General features: G+C 55.3%; 1 protein-coding gene across 2 annotated transcripts in view; it reads left to right on the top strand.

The window, feature by feature from the left end:
• TTC21A (tetratricopeptide repeat domain 21A) overlaps positions 1 to 14751 on the top strand; it is a 34722-nt gene extending 19971 nt beyond the window's left edge. The window contains exons 13-29 of one of the 2 annotated variants that reach the window (XM_042955826.1): positions 1265 to 1422; positions 1650 to 1865; positions 6334 to 6572; positions 7367 to 7439; positions 7539 to 7649; positions 8019 to 8157; positions 8349 to 8452; positions 9673 to 9861; positions 10762 to 10872; positions 11572 to 11653; positions 12465 to 12615; positions 12864 to 13025; positions 13209 to 13401; positions 13490 to 13714; positions 14142 to 14262; positions 14377 to 14444; positions 14548 to 14751. In XM_042955826.1, the coding sequence (XP_042811760.1) occupies positions 1265 to 1422; positions 1650 to 1865; positions 6334 to 6572; positions 7367 to 7439; positions 7539 to 7649; positions 8019 to 8157; positions 8349 to 8452; positions 9673 to 9861; positions 10762 to 10872; positions 11572 to 11653; positions 12465 to 12615; positions 12864 to 13025; positions 13209 to 13401; positions 13490 to 13714; positions 14142 to 14262; positions 14377 to 14444; positions 14548 to 14625 (2420 nt within the window). In that variant the 3' untranslated portion in view covers positions 14626 to 14751. The remainder of the gene's footprint in view (positions 1 to 1264; positions 1423 to 1649; positions 1866 to 6333; positions 6573 to 7366; positions 7440 to 7538; positions 7650 to 8018; positions 8158 to 8348; positions 8453 to 9672; positions 9862 to 10761; positions 10873 to 11571; positions 11654 to 12464; positions 12616 to 12863; positions 13026 to 13208; positions 13402 to 13489; positions 13715 to 14141; positions 14263 to 14376; positions 14445 to 14547) is intronic. The other variant, XM_042955827.1, reaches the window with a different exon arrangement.
• Positions 14752 to 17771: the final 3020 nt, after the last annotated feature.

Raw genomic sequence — 17771 nt, 5'->3', positions numbered from 1 at the left:
CTCTCAGAGCCTCAGGGTGGCCAGAGCAATGTCCTTCCGGCTTCTCCTGTCTCGAGACCCAGGTCCTGGAGAGAGAGGGAAAGGGGAGACGTGTCCGTGGGAACCTTGCTGTCCCCTCTGAGGACTCTCCACCTGTGGCCTTGCACCCCAGTCTGCCTGGAAGGCAGGCTGATCTCTGGTGCGCTGGGGGCTTCCAAAGGATCCCAAATGCCATGGCATGTGTCTGGCTTCTGGCACGGCCTCGCGTGGGTCACACCGTGCAGAGACACCCCCTCCCCCGACCCTGTCTTCATCCGTGGGCCTCCCCGTTGTCATCTGGGTTTCCAGGTTTACCCACAAGCTTCAGGGGCTCCTGGGTACAAGGCAAGGGCAGGAACACTCCCCCAGGGGTGCGGGCAGCTGGCAACAAGCAAGTTAAGGGCCAAAGCAAGGTCTCCAGCTGCTTAGGTTGCCATAGTGACATCTTCGCATTTCTGCAGCAGCGCACAAGGAAGGAGCAGGGAGTTTGGGACCCAGAAGCAGCTGCTCCCCTCCCCGCCAAGTTATGGGCCCTGAGCGGGAGCTGTTGAGGGACCTGGATGGAGAAAGAGGGGGACTCTCCTACCAGCTCACTGCACCCCACCCCTGGGCTTGCACTGCTGCCGGCTGTGGGCCAGTCTGGCTGTGGGGAGAGCCCTCAGCCCCTGAGCGCCAAGGCAGGCAGAGCTCAGCCTCAGGAGCCGATGGCCCTGGGTCTAAATGCTGACTTTGTCCCTCGTAAGCTGAGTTACTTATGTAACTGGGTTCCAGTCCTACCTCAAAAAGACACAGACAATACCGCCCATCTTGCAGGGCTGGTATTAACTAACTAACTAACTAACTAACTAACCGGCAGGAAAGTAACCCTGACTTTCCAAAAGTGCTTTGCATAAAGCAAGTGCTTCGTAAGACGGGGCTATTACAGTTGCTGTTATTGTTAGGTTCCGTTCTGCTCTGAGGTGTGGGACTCGAGACTCAAGCGTCCCCCGGAGCTTCTGGACAGAGCAGTGACGTGCCTTAGCCATCTCCTCGAGGGTTGCCCCACAGTCTGAGTTTCCAGGCTTTTGTCTGGATAGTTGTAATTTCAAGAAGAGACCTCTGAGTGAAACAGAACAGAACTGGGTGAAATGGCCAACTCGGGTATTTCTGGGTAACGGAACACACAAAATTCATTCTGCCTCTACATACTGGGTCCTGGGAGTCCCCCAGGGACCCCTGGATGTAGAGGTCTGTTTATCGTTTCTAGGAGAGTTAGAGAATGCCCAGAGCACCCTGCAGCGTTGCCTGGAGCTGGACCCCACCTCCGTGGACGCCCACCTCCTCATGTCCCACATCTACCTGGCGCAGGGCAATTTTGCCATGTGCTCCCACTGCTTAGAGCTGGGCGTCAGCCACAACTTCCAGGTGGGGGTCCTCTGTGCCCAGTCGCCCCGCCCCCGCCTCCCCAAGCCCAGCTGGCCAACAGCCCCCACTTGCCCTGGGAGAGGCCCCAGGAGCTCCCGGCATCCCTCAGACCCTTCTGCGGGCCAAAGGCCAGGGCAGGCTCGGTGGGCTTCCGCGGCCTTCTCCGGTCCGGGTGCCTTGAGCAGCAGCCGTGAACCGGGGCCCCACACTCCACTCTGCTCCTCTAGGTCCGAGACCACCCCCTCTACCACTTGGTCAAGGCCAGGGCCCTCAACAAGTGTGGGGACTATCCAGAAGCCGTAAGGACGCTGAAAATGATCATAAAATTACCAACTCGGAAGACGGAAGAAGGCAAGAAACTCCGCGGGCCCTCCATGCAGCCCAGTGAGCGGGCGTCGCTCTTACTGGAACTGGCAGACGCCCTCCGCATGAATGGGGAGCTGGTAAGAAATACCACGCTCTCGTCCCTGGGGACTGGGGCATGTTGGAGGTCCGGAGTAAGCCTGGGAACCAGGCTCTTTGGTTCTGGCTGATGTTTATTCGTTCTATTATTCGAGCCTTTATTCATTTGGGAGCATATCTTACCCCCCCGCCCAAAGGCCTCGATGGCTCCCAGTGCCCTCTAGATAACGTCCAAAGCCTACTGAGCCCCACCTGATCTGTCCCCTGCCTGCCTGCCTCACTGTCCCCATGAGGATCTCACAGAGGCAGAGCACACAGGCCCATCAGGACAGCCACGGGTGGTTGTGCAGATTGGGTAAGGCACAGCCCCGGTAGACGCCATAATCACACCACAGTCTTTACGAACTGTGTCCCCTTGGGAGTTTTGTGGTATATAATTTGCTCAACTGTATGAGGCAGCCCTGGGGCCTTGGCAGGTCTGGCTTGGCAAAGACAGGAAGCACCTGAGCGTCCTATGCTGGTGTGAAGGAGCAGCAGGGGAACACGGGGTGGGGGGTGGGGGTAGAGCTGACTCCACAGGCTCCCACGGCCTCGCTGTCCTCACTCACTCACCTGCTCAGCGGAGAGGGTCGGCAGAGTTCCAGGACCATCTCTAATCTGCCAGTACGGGGGCATCTGGCTGCCATAGAGAAGGAACAGCTCGCGAGGCCCTTTTCTCCTTAAAGTTAAAAACTGCCTTCTGGGGGGCGCCTGGTTGGCTCAGTCGGTTGGGCCTCTGACCTCCGCTCAGGTCATGATCTCACAGTTCGTGAGTTCGAGCCCCGTATAGGGCTCTGTGCTGCCGGCTCAGATTCTGTCTCCCTCTCTCTCTCCCCTCCCCCCATGCACCCTCTGTCTCCCTCACTCTCTCTCTCTGTCTCTCAAAAATAAACATTAAAAAAGAAAACCGCCTTCTGGGTAGAGGTGGGGATGTGGAAGCCTGTTTGTTGTCCTTTCCTCCTTTAAATCTGCCAAAAGGAGCACAGGAATTAAAAGTGGAGAAGGAATGTCCACCTAGAGCAAACCTAGGGAACGGCCACATCCCAGCACAGTCGATTCAGTCAGTCGATTCAGCTATTGATTGAGGGCCAGCTAGCTGCCAGGCACCATCTGGCAGCTGGGGATAGAGGAGAGAAGCTAGCAAGGTCCTTTTGGAACTTACCATCGGTGGGCAAGAGAGAAAGCAGGGTGCAGTGAGGCGGGGCCCGAGGTTCCTGCCTTTGCTTGAAACCTTCTGAACTGGAGATGTGCTCAAGCGGGGAGAAGCAGGGGCATTCCTAGAGGGACTCGGGTCCAGCCCGTGGAAGGGCAGGGCCACTGAGCAAGAACTCCCTGGTCAGATGGCCTCCTTGCTTGTCTCTGTCCGGGCTCCTTTCTAGGAGACGTGGCCCGAGGAAAGTAAGGAGGGAAATAACCTGAAAAAGAGTTCTGCCGCGTGCTTTGCTTAGATGACAGATCTGCAGACTGGGGCCTTCACAGTGAGCCAGGGGTTCTGTCCTGACCCCAGCTTCTCATTAAGCCCACCCCCAAAAGGAAGACCCACAGAAAGCTCAGGGGAAATGTGAGCCTAGGGCAGCTGTGCTAGACCCTGTCCGTCCCCAGCCTAGATCCTGGGCAAAGGGCCAGGTTAGGGGGGACCAGTCCCATTTGAGGAAGGGGTCCAATATGGTGATTACAAGGAAGGACAGAGGTGATGGAGGGAGGAGAAGAAGGGAAGGAAAGAAGAAAGGGTGGGAGGGAAGGAAGGAAGGGAGGAAAGAGGGGAGAGGAAACAAAATCACAAGCAAAAGACAAGTGAAGATTACACTTGGGGAGAAAGAGTTCTATAAAAAATGGAAGAGATACTTTTTTAAAAGTTTATTTATTTTGAAAGAGAGCATGTGATCGCTTCTTGGCCTTTTGGCTAAGATCAAGTGTGAAAGAGAGCATGTGAGCAGGGGACGGGTGGAGAGAGAGGAAGAGAGAGGGAGAGAGAGAGAACCCCAAGCAGGCTCCACACTGCCAGCACTGAGCCCAACACGGGGCTCGAACTCACCAACCCTGAGATCATGACCTGAGCTGAAATCAAGAGTCGGACACTCAACCAGCTGAGCCACCCAGGCGTCCCTAAGAAGAAGTACTTCTAAGAGAACTTGTCTACATTTGATGAAAATGGAAACATGGAATCTTGTAAAACCAGCTCAAGGCAGAGCACCAGAGATCCCCAGAGGTGTTCAGCTGGCAGAATTAAAGCAAGTAAGCATAGAAAACAGTGATGCCGTTAGAAAATTATAGTCCCACGAGACAAAACAGAAAGTGGCTGAACCCTTGCTGAAGCTCTCTGATGCAGGAAAGGGGTGAGAAAATCATTGAAGTGATGTGAGGGGATGACGGGTAAGAAAGAGAGAGACCACACATATCCAACCAAGGCAAAATAAACGTTCCTGCAGAAGAGAGAAGAAATGGAGCAGGGGAGAGCCCCACGTTGGGTGTGGACATTACTTTTAAATAAATAAATAAACAGATAAATAAATAAGTAAATAAATATTTAAAAAATCCTAATGCTAATATCCTAATGGAGTCATGGGAACCAAGGATTAACAGTCACTGGGGGCACCTGGGTGGCTCAGTCAGTTGAGCGTCCAGCTTCAGCTCAGGTCGTGATCTCACGGTTCGCGAGTTCGAGCCCCACCTCTGGTTCTCTGCTGTCAGCACAGAGCTCACTTCGGATCCCCTGTCCTCCCACTCTCTATACCTCCCCCACTCACTCTCTTTCTCTCAAAAATAAATAAACACTTAAAAACAAAACCAAAAACAAGGTGATTGAAGGTTCCAACAAGCATCTGGGTAGGCAGCAGATTACCCACTGTGAGGAAAAAAAAAAAAAATCAACCAAGCCTCAGACTTTTACTCAACAATACTGAATTCAGGAAGACCACAGACAATATTTACAAAGTGTTGAGGGGGAAAGGATGTCCCCCAGTATAAAAAATTGAATAACACAAAAATTAAATAACTCAAGAATTATGGTATGAATTAAACTTTTTTTTTTTGAACAACCTACGTGCTGATATAATCCAGACAACTAAAACACAAAAGAAAATGAAGTTTTTATAAGTGGGAAAAAATGTGAGGTGTAAAAGGACACATAGAACTAATCTAAATAAATCTAATTGCATTGAAATAATTACAGTAATTTTGACCCAAAGCCAGTATAATTGCTAAGTTCTTAAAATAAAAGTTATTAAAATCGAAATAACAATAACATCCTATAAAAAAATTCAGGGAGAAGGTGGCATTATTATAAGCATACTAATTGTTTCCACTTTATAGAGTGTGGGGAAAAAATGTACACAAGACATTTCTTAATAGAAAGATGACTCTTGGTAGAATTTAAGAGGCGATCTCCACCACATTAATCAAGAGTTAAGAAGAAAAGAAAGGACCAAGCCAGGTCATAAAGGCAGAAATAAAGCCGAACACAACAGCATGTAAAAATGAAAACGGGCGCCTGGGGGGCTCAGTCGGTTAAGCATCCAACTTCAGCTCAGGTCATGATCTTCCAGTTTGTGAGTTTGAGCCTTGCGTCGGGCTCTGTGCTGACAGCTCGGAGCCTGGAGCCTGCTTGGGATTCTGTGTCTCCCTCTCTCTCTGCCCCTCCCCTGTTCATGCTGCCTCTCTCTCTCTCTCTCAAAAAATAAATATTTTTAAAAAAATGAAAACAGAAACTTTTCTGTTGCCAGAAAACCCAAGAATGTATCTGTGGTAACAAAATTGTAAATGAAATAAATGTACCTCTTAAATAAAAGAGGCATCAGAGTGGTTTAAACTAGCAACAGAGAGAACCCTTACTCTCTATACTTCAAACACCAAAGGGCCCAGGATGAGAGGAAAAAGATGATACAAATATACCAAGCAAACAAAAAGAAAGCAGAGATTGAGGAAGAAATGTCTGGTAAGGCTGAATCCCAGTCCGAAAGTACCAAAATGGGGAAAGAAAGCAACTTTGTTAACATAACCAAGGGCATGAATATAATGAGGAAATAATTGAAACAGACCGTTAACGTGCCAAATACAATAACATTAAAATACTTTTGACCGAAAGCAGGAAATTACAAGGAGATGCATCCATCGGTCTCCCACAAGAAGGAATTGCCAACAGATGTAGAGGTGCTAAGGAACAGTCGAGGGTTTCTGTACCCCCAGCTAGCCAGGCACCTTTCCCCTGCCCCCAGGAAGAGTGGTGGTGGACACTGAAGGGACCTCTCTTCTTTCTGCCACTGGAGCCTCTCTGCAGGTGGATGTGAGCCATCCTCCCCTCGCCTTCCGTGGAGCAAGGCTGCTCCTGGCTGTCTCCATATTTCATTTCTCTCTGGGGGCAGGAGTGGGAAGAGGGATCCCTTTAAGTCGCCTCCAAGAGATTTCAAGTGTTTTCAGGTCACCCGTGGTGGGTGACAGCTAACGGAGGTCTGTTGGGTTCCCATGCTCTAGCATGAGGCCACCAAGGTCATGCAGGACGCCATCAACGAGTTCAGGGGCACACCGGAGGAGATCCGCATCGCCATTGCCAATGTGGACCTGGCCCTGAGCAGTGGGAACGTGGACGTGGCCCTGAGCATGCTGAGGAACATCACACCCAAGCAGCCCTTCTACGTGGAAGCCAAGGAGAAGATGGCCAACATCTACCTGCAGACCCGCAAAGACATCTGCCTCTACATCGGCTGCTACCGGTAAGCCCCAGGCAGCGCCCTGACAGCCTCCTTCCCGGTGGTGTTTTAGGGAGTGGCTTCTCCAGGTTGTGTTTCCTCAACCTGGGTCTCCAGTCTGCACCCTCCAAGTGTGTTAGATGCAATGCAAGTACAGAATTTCCCATGGGTCCGCATTTGAGCGTGATAGCTTAGCCAGGCCGGCTCACTGCCGAGTTCTGAAGATACAGAATTGAATCCATCCTGCTTGGCCTCCCCCGAATGGCCCACATTCTGGTGGGAACCACGGGTATGCACTTTTGCCCTGGCCCCTGACTCTGCCCCTCCTTGAAGAAATGTCCAGTGACTCGATGTGGCCAAGGTGAGGTGCAGGAGGGTGGAGAGCTGTCTTTATGATTTGACCTTCCCAGCCCCTCCCTCAAGCAGAACTCTATCTAGGCAATCCAGGTGGGAGGCAGCGCTGGGGGGCGGGGGCGGGGGGGAGGCAAAGCCAAGAGCGGTGGGACACTAATAAACAGTGGGGTGGGGTGACGCGGCCACACCGGAGTTTTAGAAAGAGCAGGATGCCTGCTTATGCAGATGGGGCCTAGAGGGTTAGGACTGGAGGCCAGAAGAAAGGGTAGACGTTCTGGCATGGTCCAGATAACAGATAAGCAGAGCTTGGACTAAGGTAGCTAGCACAGTGCCTCGTGCACAGTGGGCTTTCAGTAAGTATTAGGTGAATGAATGAATGAATGAGTGGGAAAGAAGAGTTGGAGATGAATTCAGAAACACAAAGAGTGCATAGGTTCAAGCTAAGTCTTTGGTTACTTTTGCAGGGAGCTCTGTGAACAACTGCCTGGCCCCCACACCAGCCTGCTACTGGGGGATGCTTTCATGAACATTCAGGAGGTGAGTGAAAGCCTCGTGGCCTTGCCAAGTGGCCCCCCAATCTCATGTCTCCAGTGGGAGAGAAGAGAGACCGAGACCTTTGGACGCTTTCCCCACCAGCCTGAGAAGGCCCTGGAGGCTTATGACGAGGCCTATAGAAAGAACCCCCATGATGCATCGCTGGTCAGCAGGATCGGGCAAGCCTATGTGAAGACCCACCAGTACACCAAGGTCAGGCCAGGCTGGGGTGGGGAGAGGTGTGGGCCAGCCCAGCAGGGAAGAGGGAGGGGGGTGCATGAGTGGAAGTTTCTGGATGGGAAGGGAGTGGCTGCGTTCCCACCGTAGCTCCCTGTTGAAGTGGGTGGGGGAGGGGGGCTGGCTAGGGGAGAATTCAGAAGCCATCCACACACACACACACACACACACACACACACACACACACGCCGAGCCTGAGCCCTCTGCCAGCTGGGAGGGCCTTCTCATCGCAGGCTTCTGTGTTCTGGAGGGACACACAGGTGTGGTGGCCGCCGAGGAGAACATGGTTTGAGGCACTCAAGGTAGAACCAGACCCCGAGGCCAATATTTCCTGTTTGCCCAAAGGCAATTAATTATTATGAGGCTGCACAGAAGATCAATGGACAGGACTTTCTGTGCTGTGATCTCGCTGAACTGCTCCTGAAGTTAAAGAAGTTCAACAAAGCAGAAAAAGTTTTGAAACAGGCACTGGAACACGATTTTGGTGAGGCCCCTTTCGAAGTCACTTCCCTAGCCTACTGCCCCCACCCTGCAGTCTCTTCCTGCGGAATGGGGATGGGCGCTAGCTGGGGTCCTGAGCCCAGTCCCCTACCTCCCCCATCCCTGGCTTCCCAGGCACCAGAGAACACTGATTTGAGTTTCTACTCAAATCGGAGTAGTTTCTACTCTTTGCAGCCAAAGACCTCCCATCCATGATGAACAATGTCAAGTGCTTGCTTTTGCTGGCAAAGGTTTACAAGAGTCATAAAAAAGAAGACGTGATGGGAACTTTGAACAAGGTAATCGACATTAGACAATAGACTCAAGCTCTTTATTGGCCATTTCCTGGTAGGAGCTATAAAAGGAAGGATAGGACTGCAGGTCTGGAAGGCTCCAGGGCTGGCACTCAAAAGAGGACCTGGGTCACACCTCTGACCTCGGCCTTCCATTTATTCCCCGACCTGTGCTCTTTGTTGATGGTGCCCCGGAGTGCCCCAAGCCCGGCTGGGCTGGGTCGGAGAAAGCAGGGAGTCGGCAGGGATGCCCGTGGGATAATAATGGACAATGCGAGCAGCTCCCGGGCACTGAATGCTCTATGGTGGGTTCTGTACTGGGCTTTTTGCTTTCTTATTAATTCTCACAGTAGCCCTTTGAGATATGCACTGTGACATTCCTATTTCACAGATAAGGCTCCAAGAGGTTAAGAAATGTGCCCAAAGTCAGACTGCCAGTAAATGGGGGAGCTGACATTTGAACCAGGTCTGGCCTGTCCCAACCTAAGCTCTTTTCTCCCCTGGGCTGCCCCAGTGGGACAGTTCCTGGCCATTCCTATCCCACCTCCCTCGCTCTTTCTCCACAAGGGTGTGGCTGGCTTCTTGTTCCCGAGATGCCTTCTGCCCTTGTACCAGGAAAGCCCACTCTGACGGCTTGAGACGATTTATTCCCTTGTTTCCCACTGGATTCCCACTCCCGTTTGGCCCTTAGAAAGCCGAGTGCTGATTTGTGCCCACTTCCCAAGACTTAACCCCGGCATCATCAATTCTTCTTGTCCCGATGCTCCCTGGTTACTCGATCATTTTATGTTGTGGATATTTGTGGAGGCTGCCCCAAGTTCCCAGCAGGGCAACGTTCAGAGCAAATGCATCCATCAAAACGCAGCCTGCCCTGCGTACCTACTGTGTGCTTCTTCTAGCCCGTAGGAGGGCCAGAGCAAATTAGACACGGTAAGTATCAAGGCGTGATGGAAACAGGTAAACAAGTACAGTCACAACAGAGTGTTTTGTTTGAGTGCCTTTGCTTCCGTTCCTGCCCCAGGGGCAGAGGCAGCTTGCCTCCTGAGTACTCAGCCAGGGGCCTTGCCTGCCCAGAGTGACCCAGATTTGCTCAAGGGCACTTGAGATGCCCTTTCTGATAATCTGCTGACCCAGAAACGAGAGTAGGGATTCTTTCTGTGAATTGGCCTGAGATCTGGCACATCAGGCCCCGGGATTCTGATCCCGAGTTTACTGAATTTCCCAAGGCCATGGACCTCCAGTCTCAGATCCTGAAGCATGTTGCACTGGAGCAACCAGAAATGATCCCCTCCCAGAAACAACTGGCAGCCTCCATCTGTGTCCAGTTTGGGGAGCACCACCTGGCAGAGAAGGAGTTTGCCAAGGCAGTACGGTTTTATAAGGATGCCCTCTTCTACTCGCCTGATGACAATAAGGTGGGGTCCTCAAAGCCAGAGGCTGCTCCTTCTCTTGGGCCCTGCTGCCTTGCGGAGTCCCCTGACTAGGGGCAGAGGCCGGGTCCTTCCCTGTGCCTCCCTGAGGAGCTGCAGGTCAAGGGGCCCGGGACCCCTAGTGTGGGGAGCCTGTTCTGGCTGACCCCAGGGCCCTCAGCCATCAGCCCTTGGACCAAGACTGGGAGGCCTCACTTCGGACAGCTCCTTGTGCAGGGTAGAGCGGGGAAGAGGCTCCCAAAAGTCATGTTAGTCTGGCATTTTCAGGTCCCCCTTGGAGGCGGGGGCACAGTGACAGCCGTGGCTGCCAGGGGTCTTTGGGCACGAAGCCAGACTAAGCTTCCAAGGAGGTTTAGAGTCGTGAGGGGGGCGTGGCCCAGATGAGGCAGTGGTGGTTGGAGTCCACACTAGGAGAACCGGTGAAGAGCTTAGTGACAGCCATTCATTCGCTCAACACGCACTCATTTAAGAGACGTATCATACGCGCCAGGCACGGTGCTAGGCCCGGGGGGCCACGGGGGGCAGGACAGGGTCCCTGCCCACAGACTGCCTCGGGCAGAGGGACAGATGAGCACATTTTTAGTTCCACTGCCTGCATGTGGGTCTGCACACTGCGGGAACTCAGAAGACGGTTGCCTGGCCCAGAGGCTACCACAGAGGGCTGCCCAGAGGGGGCTAGGTCCAAGCCAAAGGAGGAGGACGAGTTGCCCAGGCCCCTAGTTTCAGAGGTTGGTTAGTAAAACACGTGGTATGATTGGGGGAGAAGGGGGAGCCGGGGACATATGTTGAAGGTGGAACTAATAAAAATGGATTAGGCGAGAGTGAGACACCAGCCCGAGTTTTCCCATGATGCTCCCTGGTTGATCACATCCGGCCTCGTCCCAGGTGTTGCTGGAGCTGGCCCGCCTCTACCTGCTGCAGGGCCACCTGGACTTGTGTGAGCAGCACTGTGCCGATCTCCTGCAGACGGAGAGGAGCCACGAGATGGCCTCAGTGGTATGGGGCCACAGGACCTCCCCCCCGCCCTCCCCAGGGTCCCCGCCACCGCGCGAGGGCTGCTTCCCGGCCCCATAACTCCGATGCTTGGCTGACCCACCCCCAGGGGCCACCAGGCAGAGGGGACTGAGCACTGGGCCTGATGCCCTTCACGTGGTAGGGGTGGGCCGGCAGCCGGGGCAACATCAGCCTCCCGGGCCAATCCAAGGGGAGGCGGGGAGGCTGATAGGCTCCAGGGGAAACCACACCCACAGTGGGTGAAGGCAAGGGTGGACAGGTTCCTGGATTTAAAGAAGAAATATGTGGGAAAAGGCCTCTCCAGTCTGACTTCTCTCCCTAACACCCAGACCACCGCCAGGGCCGCCCCACAGGAGTGGGGAGTCCTCATTCTGCCTCCACTGCCTGCAGCTGGCAGTTCTCGGACACGGGTGGAGGGTCCGGCTCTGCTGGCTGTCAAAGGGACCCACTGGTGTCTACCCCTGGGCTTACCTTCCCACCTGTGACCTCACCCCCGCACTCCTCCCACCCCAAGCAGGCCCTGTCTTCTGGGCTCCTCCTGTGGCCGCTCCTCCCAGGGCCCAGAGAGGCGACCTTGGACGTCCTTGTCCACCTTCTCTGCTTACCCCCACGCCCACCCGCCTCCCCACCACAGCCAGGCGAACTGTCAGGAGTCCCGGAGCATTGTGTGTTTTCTGACAGATGATGGCTGACCTGATGTTTCGAAAACAGAAACACGAAGCTGCCGTCAATCTCTACCACCAAGTCCTGGAGAAAGCACCAGGTAACGAACTGCCCACATCAAGACTGCCCACTGAGATGGCCTGCGTCAGTTCCCACCAAGCAAGGGCTGCTCTCCCCCACAAGGGTGGGCCGCCTCCCCTCCTTCCTGACTGGGCAGAGGAAGCCCCTTCCTCTCTGATTGTTCCCAGAGAGACAGGAAACTGATAAAGCACCGATGGAACGTGCTGGCCCTTCCCGAGTCCGAGGGGCCAGTTCCTGGTCTCAGGCAGGGCAGTGCTTGGCCCTGGACCCAGGACAGCCTGTCTGTCTCCAAATCACGGCCACTGGACTGGACATAGCCCCCTTCTGAGGTGACAGCCACCTGGAGGTGGCTGGAAACTCTCCCTGTTAGGTAGCTAAATTCCCGCCACACCTGAGGCTCAGACGACAGCCCCTGCGGGCCCACAGCCAACTCTGCCCCGAGGCCCAGCAGACTGCGGCCCTTAGGAGCGCGGGGTCCTGGAGCCAGACTGCCTACGTCTAACTCACGGTCTTCCACTTACCAGCTGTGTGACTTTTGGCCGAAAACTTGTGTGTCTCAGTGGAAAGGGAAAAATAGCTACCTCGGTGTGTGTAGGTAAAGCCCTTAATGCTTAACGTACCGTGTAAGCTCTAGCTGCTACTTTTCAGTGTGATGATTATTCTTTGCTCAGCTTTGGAGACCAGGGGAGACATTGAAGCTGCTGGGAGGTCCCCGCTCAGCCCAAATAGGCAGTGTCTGCTGGGCCCCTCACTTCTCCATGCCAGGCCACAGCGCCCAATCGGACTTGGCCGTTGGTTTTCACAGCCTGGCATCTTCTCTCCTATTGTAGACAACTTTCTGGCATGGAATAAACTAATTGACCTGCTATGGAGAAGCGGCAGACTTGAGGATGCCCCTGTCTTCTTTGAATTGGTCAAGAGGTTGTCCAGCCGTGCTCCTTTGGAGCCAGGTTTCAACTACTGCAGAGGCATCTACTGCTGGTGAGCTGGGGAGTGGGCGCGTCGTCGGGCAGTTCCCTGCAGGGGGCCCTTCCTGGCAGGCAAGCTGGGCTTCTGCTCAGCACTAGGGAAGCAGAAATTCGACTGACTTGTGGGGCAGGCGTTTGGGAGACCAGCCACCCAGCCCCGCTCCTTGCAGACTCCGGGAGTGGCGCCCGTGTGTCCCTGCACTCCCCGGACCTCAGTTTCCCTCTCTGGTTCTTGGTATCTGTGTCTCACTTCCACTACAGGCGCATAGGGCAGCCCAACAAAGCACTGAAGTTCCTAAACAAGGCGCGCAAGGACAGCACTTGGGGCCAGAGTGCCACCTACTACATGGTGCAGATCTGCCTGAACCCGGACAACGAGGTCGTGGGCGGAGAGGTTTTCAAGAACCTGGTGGCCCAGAGCAAGTAGGGGCCCGGCTGACCTCGGGGCTTGGGGGGGGGGGGGGGAGGGGAGGCGGGGTGCAGGGGCCGGGCCCCTGGGAAAAGCGGGGAGAGCCACGTGGCAGGGTAGAGACCACGCGAGGGCCCGTGGGCCGTGGGCCCGCAGGCGGCCTGCCAGCCTGCCACTCTCACGTCGGACGCCCGCAGCTCCACCAACAGGAAGGCCCTCGAGCAGCACGCCGTGCGCACCGCCGAGAAGCTGCTGCGCGATTTCTACCCGCGCTCGGACTGGGGCCAGACCCAGCTGCGGCTGCTGCAGAGCCTCTGCCTGCTGGCCACCAGGGACAAGGCCAACGTGGAGGCGGCGCTGGGCACCTTCATCGCGATGGCACAGGCCGAGGTGGGCCGGCTCGCTGGGTGGGCCGCGAGGGGCCGGGCCGGGCTGGGGGGGCCCAGCGCGCCGACGCCCGCTTCCCACCCGTGTGCAGAAGGACAGCGTCCCCGCCCTGCTGGCCACGGCGCAGGCCCACGCGCTGCTGAAGCAGGTCCCCAAGGCGCGCACGCAGCTGAAGCGTCTGGCCAAGGCCCCGTGGACGCCGGACGAGGCCGAGGACCTGGAGAAGAGCTGGCTCCTACTGGCTGACGTTTACTGCCAGGGCGGCAAGTTCGACCTGGCCTCGGAGCTGCTGCGGCGCTGCGTGCAATACAACAAGGCAGGGGGGGCGCGCTGCCGTCGGGGAAGCGGGGACGCCCCGTCCAGGCGGCCGGGAGGGGCGCGCGGGGCGTGGGGGCAGAGGAGATGCAAGGGCCGGGGCGAGGCGAGAGGAGGCGCGCAGAGTCGGGGAGCCGGGAGAGGGGAATGCGGGATGGTGAAGAGAGATGGGAAGGGTTCATGAGGTCCAGGGGCCTGCAGGTCAGTGCAGAGCACTGTGGAGAAAGGGGCCATGCAAGCATAGGGGTATCCTAGAAGGGGCGCACAGGTGACCCCTCCCCAGCAAAGGTGGGGGTGCTGCTGGAGTCGGTGAGAGGTGGGCGTTAATGCGGCTCCCCACCCTCCCTTGCCCCGCCCCCCGCCCCGTGTCCCCTCCCCCCACCGCTGGTTCCACCCTGTGCTGGGATCCGGTATGGCTTTCCCTGCAGTCCTGCTTCAGGGCCTATGAGTACATGGGCTTCATCATGGAGAAGGAGCAGGCCTACAAAGACGCAGCCGCCAACTACGAGCTGGCCTGGAAGTACAGTCATCACGCCAGCCCGGCCGTGGGTAAGGCCACCAGCCAGGGCCCATGCGGGTGAGGAGGAAGCTGGGCGGGAGGACCACCACCCTGGCTCTTGGGTGGTCAAGGTGCCACCGTGTGTTTCCTCTGCCCCTGGACAGGCTTCAAACTCGCTTTCAACTACTTGAAGGATAAGAGATTTGTGGAGGCCATTGAAGTCTGTCACACGGTAAGCTACCATCAGCGGCTGGGAGGCACCAGGAGGAGGGGCGAGGGGGCTTGGTGACAGGCAGGGGCCTGATGCCGCACACCCTTTCTCCCTCTGTTCCCAGGTCCTCGGAGAGCATCCTAACTACCCCCAAATCAGAGAAGAAATTTTGGAAAAGGCCCAAGGGTCTCTGAGGCCCTAGCTGTGGTCAGTGGGAGCCAGGGCGGGGAGAAGCCATCAACCTACAGACATTTCACTTCTACAGAAGCAGGGGTCGGAAGTGGGTCAGTGGAGAGAAGATTCGAAAATGACGTATTCTTCCCGTGTCTGTATGGTGTGTGGTTTCTTTGGCTCGTGCCTCGTCTGATCTAAGGGGCATCCCAAAGCTTTGTGTTTTTCAGGCACAAGAAGCAGTTTTGCTCAGAGGAGAAAAGGGCATCAACCAAGCTAGTTTATGCCGGGCTCATTGGGCACCTTCTGTTGGGCTCCGTTTTTATTCCAGACTCTGTGAGGCAGCAAAGAGGTGATTTTTTTAAAAATCCCCACAGCGATTTTAATATGGTTTTGTCAGTGCCTCCCCTCTCCCGTCTGGTCCCCAGAGCCCCCGAGCTCAAGAAGTGACTGCTCGCCCCTGTCCTGCCGCCCGCACACCCTTCCCGGCAGTGGCACAGATAGGAGAGCCGGCTCAGAAGGCCCCGTAGCTGAGGTTCTGTGCGAGGGACGCCATTGTCCTGCAGGTTCTGAGGCTCATTGGCTCACTCTGTCCATACATTCTGATTCCTCATCAAGTCCTTGGCTGGCCTCGGCTGGTCCTCTCTGGTTTGGGACAAATGTGATTCCCCATGCCTGCTACGGGGAAATACAGCCCAGGAAAAAATAGTTCTCACTTAAGATTTTGTAAAAGACACTGACCAACAAACGTAATCCTCCAGAAACCCGTTCGCCACCTCTGGGGACAAAAGCAGTGTCTCTAGTTAGATGACTTGTATTACTTGTACCTGGCAAGAGGGTGACAGCGGTCACTTTTGGCTGGAGCTCCCAACACCTCTCTTCTGTGTTTCATGACGGCAAGAATGGGCCAGTCAGGCCTCAGGGGAAGGACCTCTGAACTGGAAGCCCGGAGCGTGACCTTCCCAAGACTTTCTACTCTTTGGGCCTCCGTGTTCCCCTCCGTGGCAGGAAATTAGACTAGATCTGTGTTCCCAAACCATGATACAAATCCCTGCCACTGATATACAGCAGATAGCTGAAGTTGAATAACTATGTGTTAAAACATCATTCCTCTATATTATATATTCTCTATTAGAGGAAAACACGATGAACTCGTGAACTCATGAGTGCTGTTACAATGGTTCTAACTTTTAAGCACATGGATACAATTGATGTAAAGTAAAATACGCACTTAGCGTGAGTGCGAGGACGCAGCTGTAGTAGTTTTTATGAGTTGTCGTCCAGGGACTACAGCTTGGAAACTGAACCGGTAGGGGTCCCTTGTAGAACAGACAGTTATCCTTCGTGACAGCGGGACCTTGTTTCTATAACATCCTGCTGATCGGGTGCACGGCCTCTTGGTCTGAGTCAATGACCTGGAACGCTTTCCCCAGGTTACTTAGCATCCTTCCTTTGGGAAACCAGTCCCTTTTCCTGGCATCTGCGTTACAATCCGGTTTCTTGGGGGTGGGTTGTTGAGAGACAGGTTTGCCCGTCTGGAGAATGATGCTGTCATGGATTGTACATTAATCACGTTTTTGTTGCTGTAAAACCTAAGTTGTCTTCATTTATCAAAAAAAAAAAAAAAAAGAAAGAAAGAAAGAAAGAAAGAAAGAAAGAAAAGAAAAGAAAGCCAGGAAGTGATCCTGTTGCCCTGGAGGGGAAGTGGGCAGGTCCAGTCCAGCCATGGGCCGTATCCATGGGGCAGGAACCTGTGGGGGTTCCAGCCAGGGACGGGGTGGGGCTGCAGGAACCTGCCACCTGGACCCCCAGGCTCGTCAGAGCAGGGCCTCAGAGCCCTTGGAGAGACCCAGATTTTGAAGCATCCATGCTGACACAATCTCTGCAAAAGGGCTCCCAGGGACCAGTGAGAGGGGAGGCAGCATCGCTGACCGTATGGGATACTCCACCCCGAGGAGCCTAAGTCCCGGCTGTCCCTGGCTACGCTGGTTACAGGAACAGGCTGCGCACCACAGGCCAGGCTCCAAGCTCTGGGTCCTCTCACGGCCACTGACAATATGGCCACACGGTCACATCCATGCATGTCCAGAGGCAAGAGACAGATACCCAAAGAGTGACAGAACTGGCAAAAAAACAAAAAAGAGAGAGAGAGAGAGAGGATAAAACATAGAGGCAGCAATACGAAAACAGAACGGAAGTCACAAACATGCACACAAGGCTTGCACGCTCCTGGCACTCTCCTAAGTGCTGTGTATGCGTGAACTGAAAAAGCTTTTATGAGGCAAGTAGTGTTATTATTTGCACAGCACTGGGGACAGCAAGACACTGCAGTCGTAGAAAGGAAGTGATTTGCATAGGTCACCTTGCTAGGTAGTAGCAGAGCTGGGATGTGAACCTGGCACTCAGGGTCCATGCTCTTACCCCGTAAGCCGCAGAGATGAAATAAAGGGGAGCCCAGCCCAGGCCGAAAGGCAGACGATTAGAGCGAGAAAAGGGAGACCCAAATCTGCTGTCCTTGTTGGGTCCTCCTCCCTCCCAGCACTCGGATAAGCCATTATTCCTAAGGGGGAGGTCGACCTTGCTCCTCCTCAGGCCCCACACTTGGGACTCCCCAGGGCAGGGCGAGGCCTGCTCCTCTGGCCTAGGCCGGGGACAGGTCAGACGGGTCCGGCTGGTGCAGGAGGAGGAGGTCCCAGGAGGTCCCGCAGCTTCTGGGGCTCAAGTCCCCGGGGACCCCAGCCGCTGGGCCCCACAGGAGGCCTCTACCAGCTACATCCCACTGTCTGCCCCTAAAGGGGGAGGGCGTGGGGGGGTGGTTACTTCACCCTCGGAGCCAGGCCCCAGCTCCACGTGACCGAGTGGGAAAAACCCCGGGCAGATAGCCCCGTCTCGGAAGACTGCCCCGCTGCTCCCACCACCCCAGGTGACCACTGGGGAGAGACGGGTTGACGCAAAGAGAAAACTGCTCGGCCTGCCCTGCCCGGCCAGCCTCCCACTTGGCCATGACTGGCCTGCGCGGAAGGAGGCCCACTATGTGGTGTCTCCACCCCTACCCCAGCAGAGGCTCGGCGTCCACGCTGCCCTGCAGGGCCCGCCTCCCCCTCCCTCCCCAGCACCTCCTGAGGGTAGATCCCCCCGCCCCCCATCTCCAGGTCCCACAAACGCAAACCACGGGTG

Source organism: Panthera leo, chromosome C2 (assembly GCF_018350215.1).
Source record: "Panthera leo isolate Ple1 chromosome C2, P.leo_Ple1_pat1.1, whole genome shotgun sequence".
In the NCBI taxonomy this organism is placed as follows: Eukaryota; Metazoa; Chordata; class Mammalia; order Carnivora; family Felidae; genus Panthera; species Panthera leo.
The sequence above is the reverse complement of the archived record's forward strand: the minus strand, read 5'-3'. Positions and strand labels throughout refer to the sequence as shown.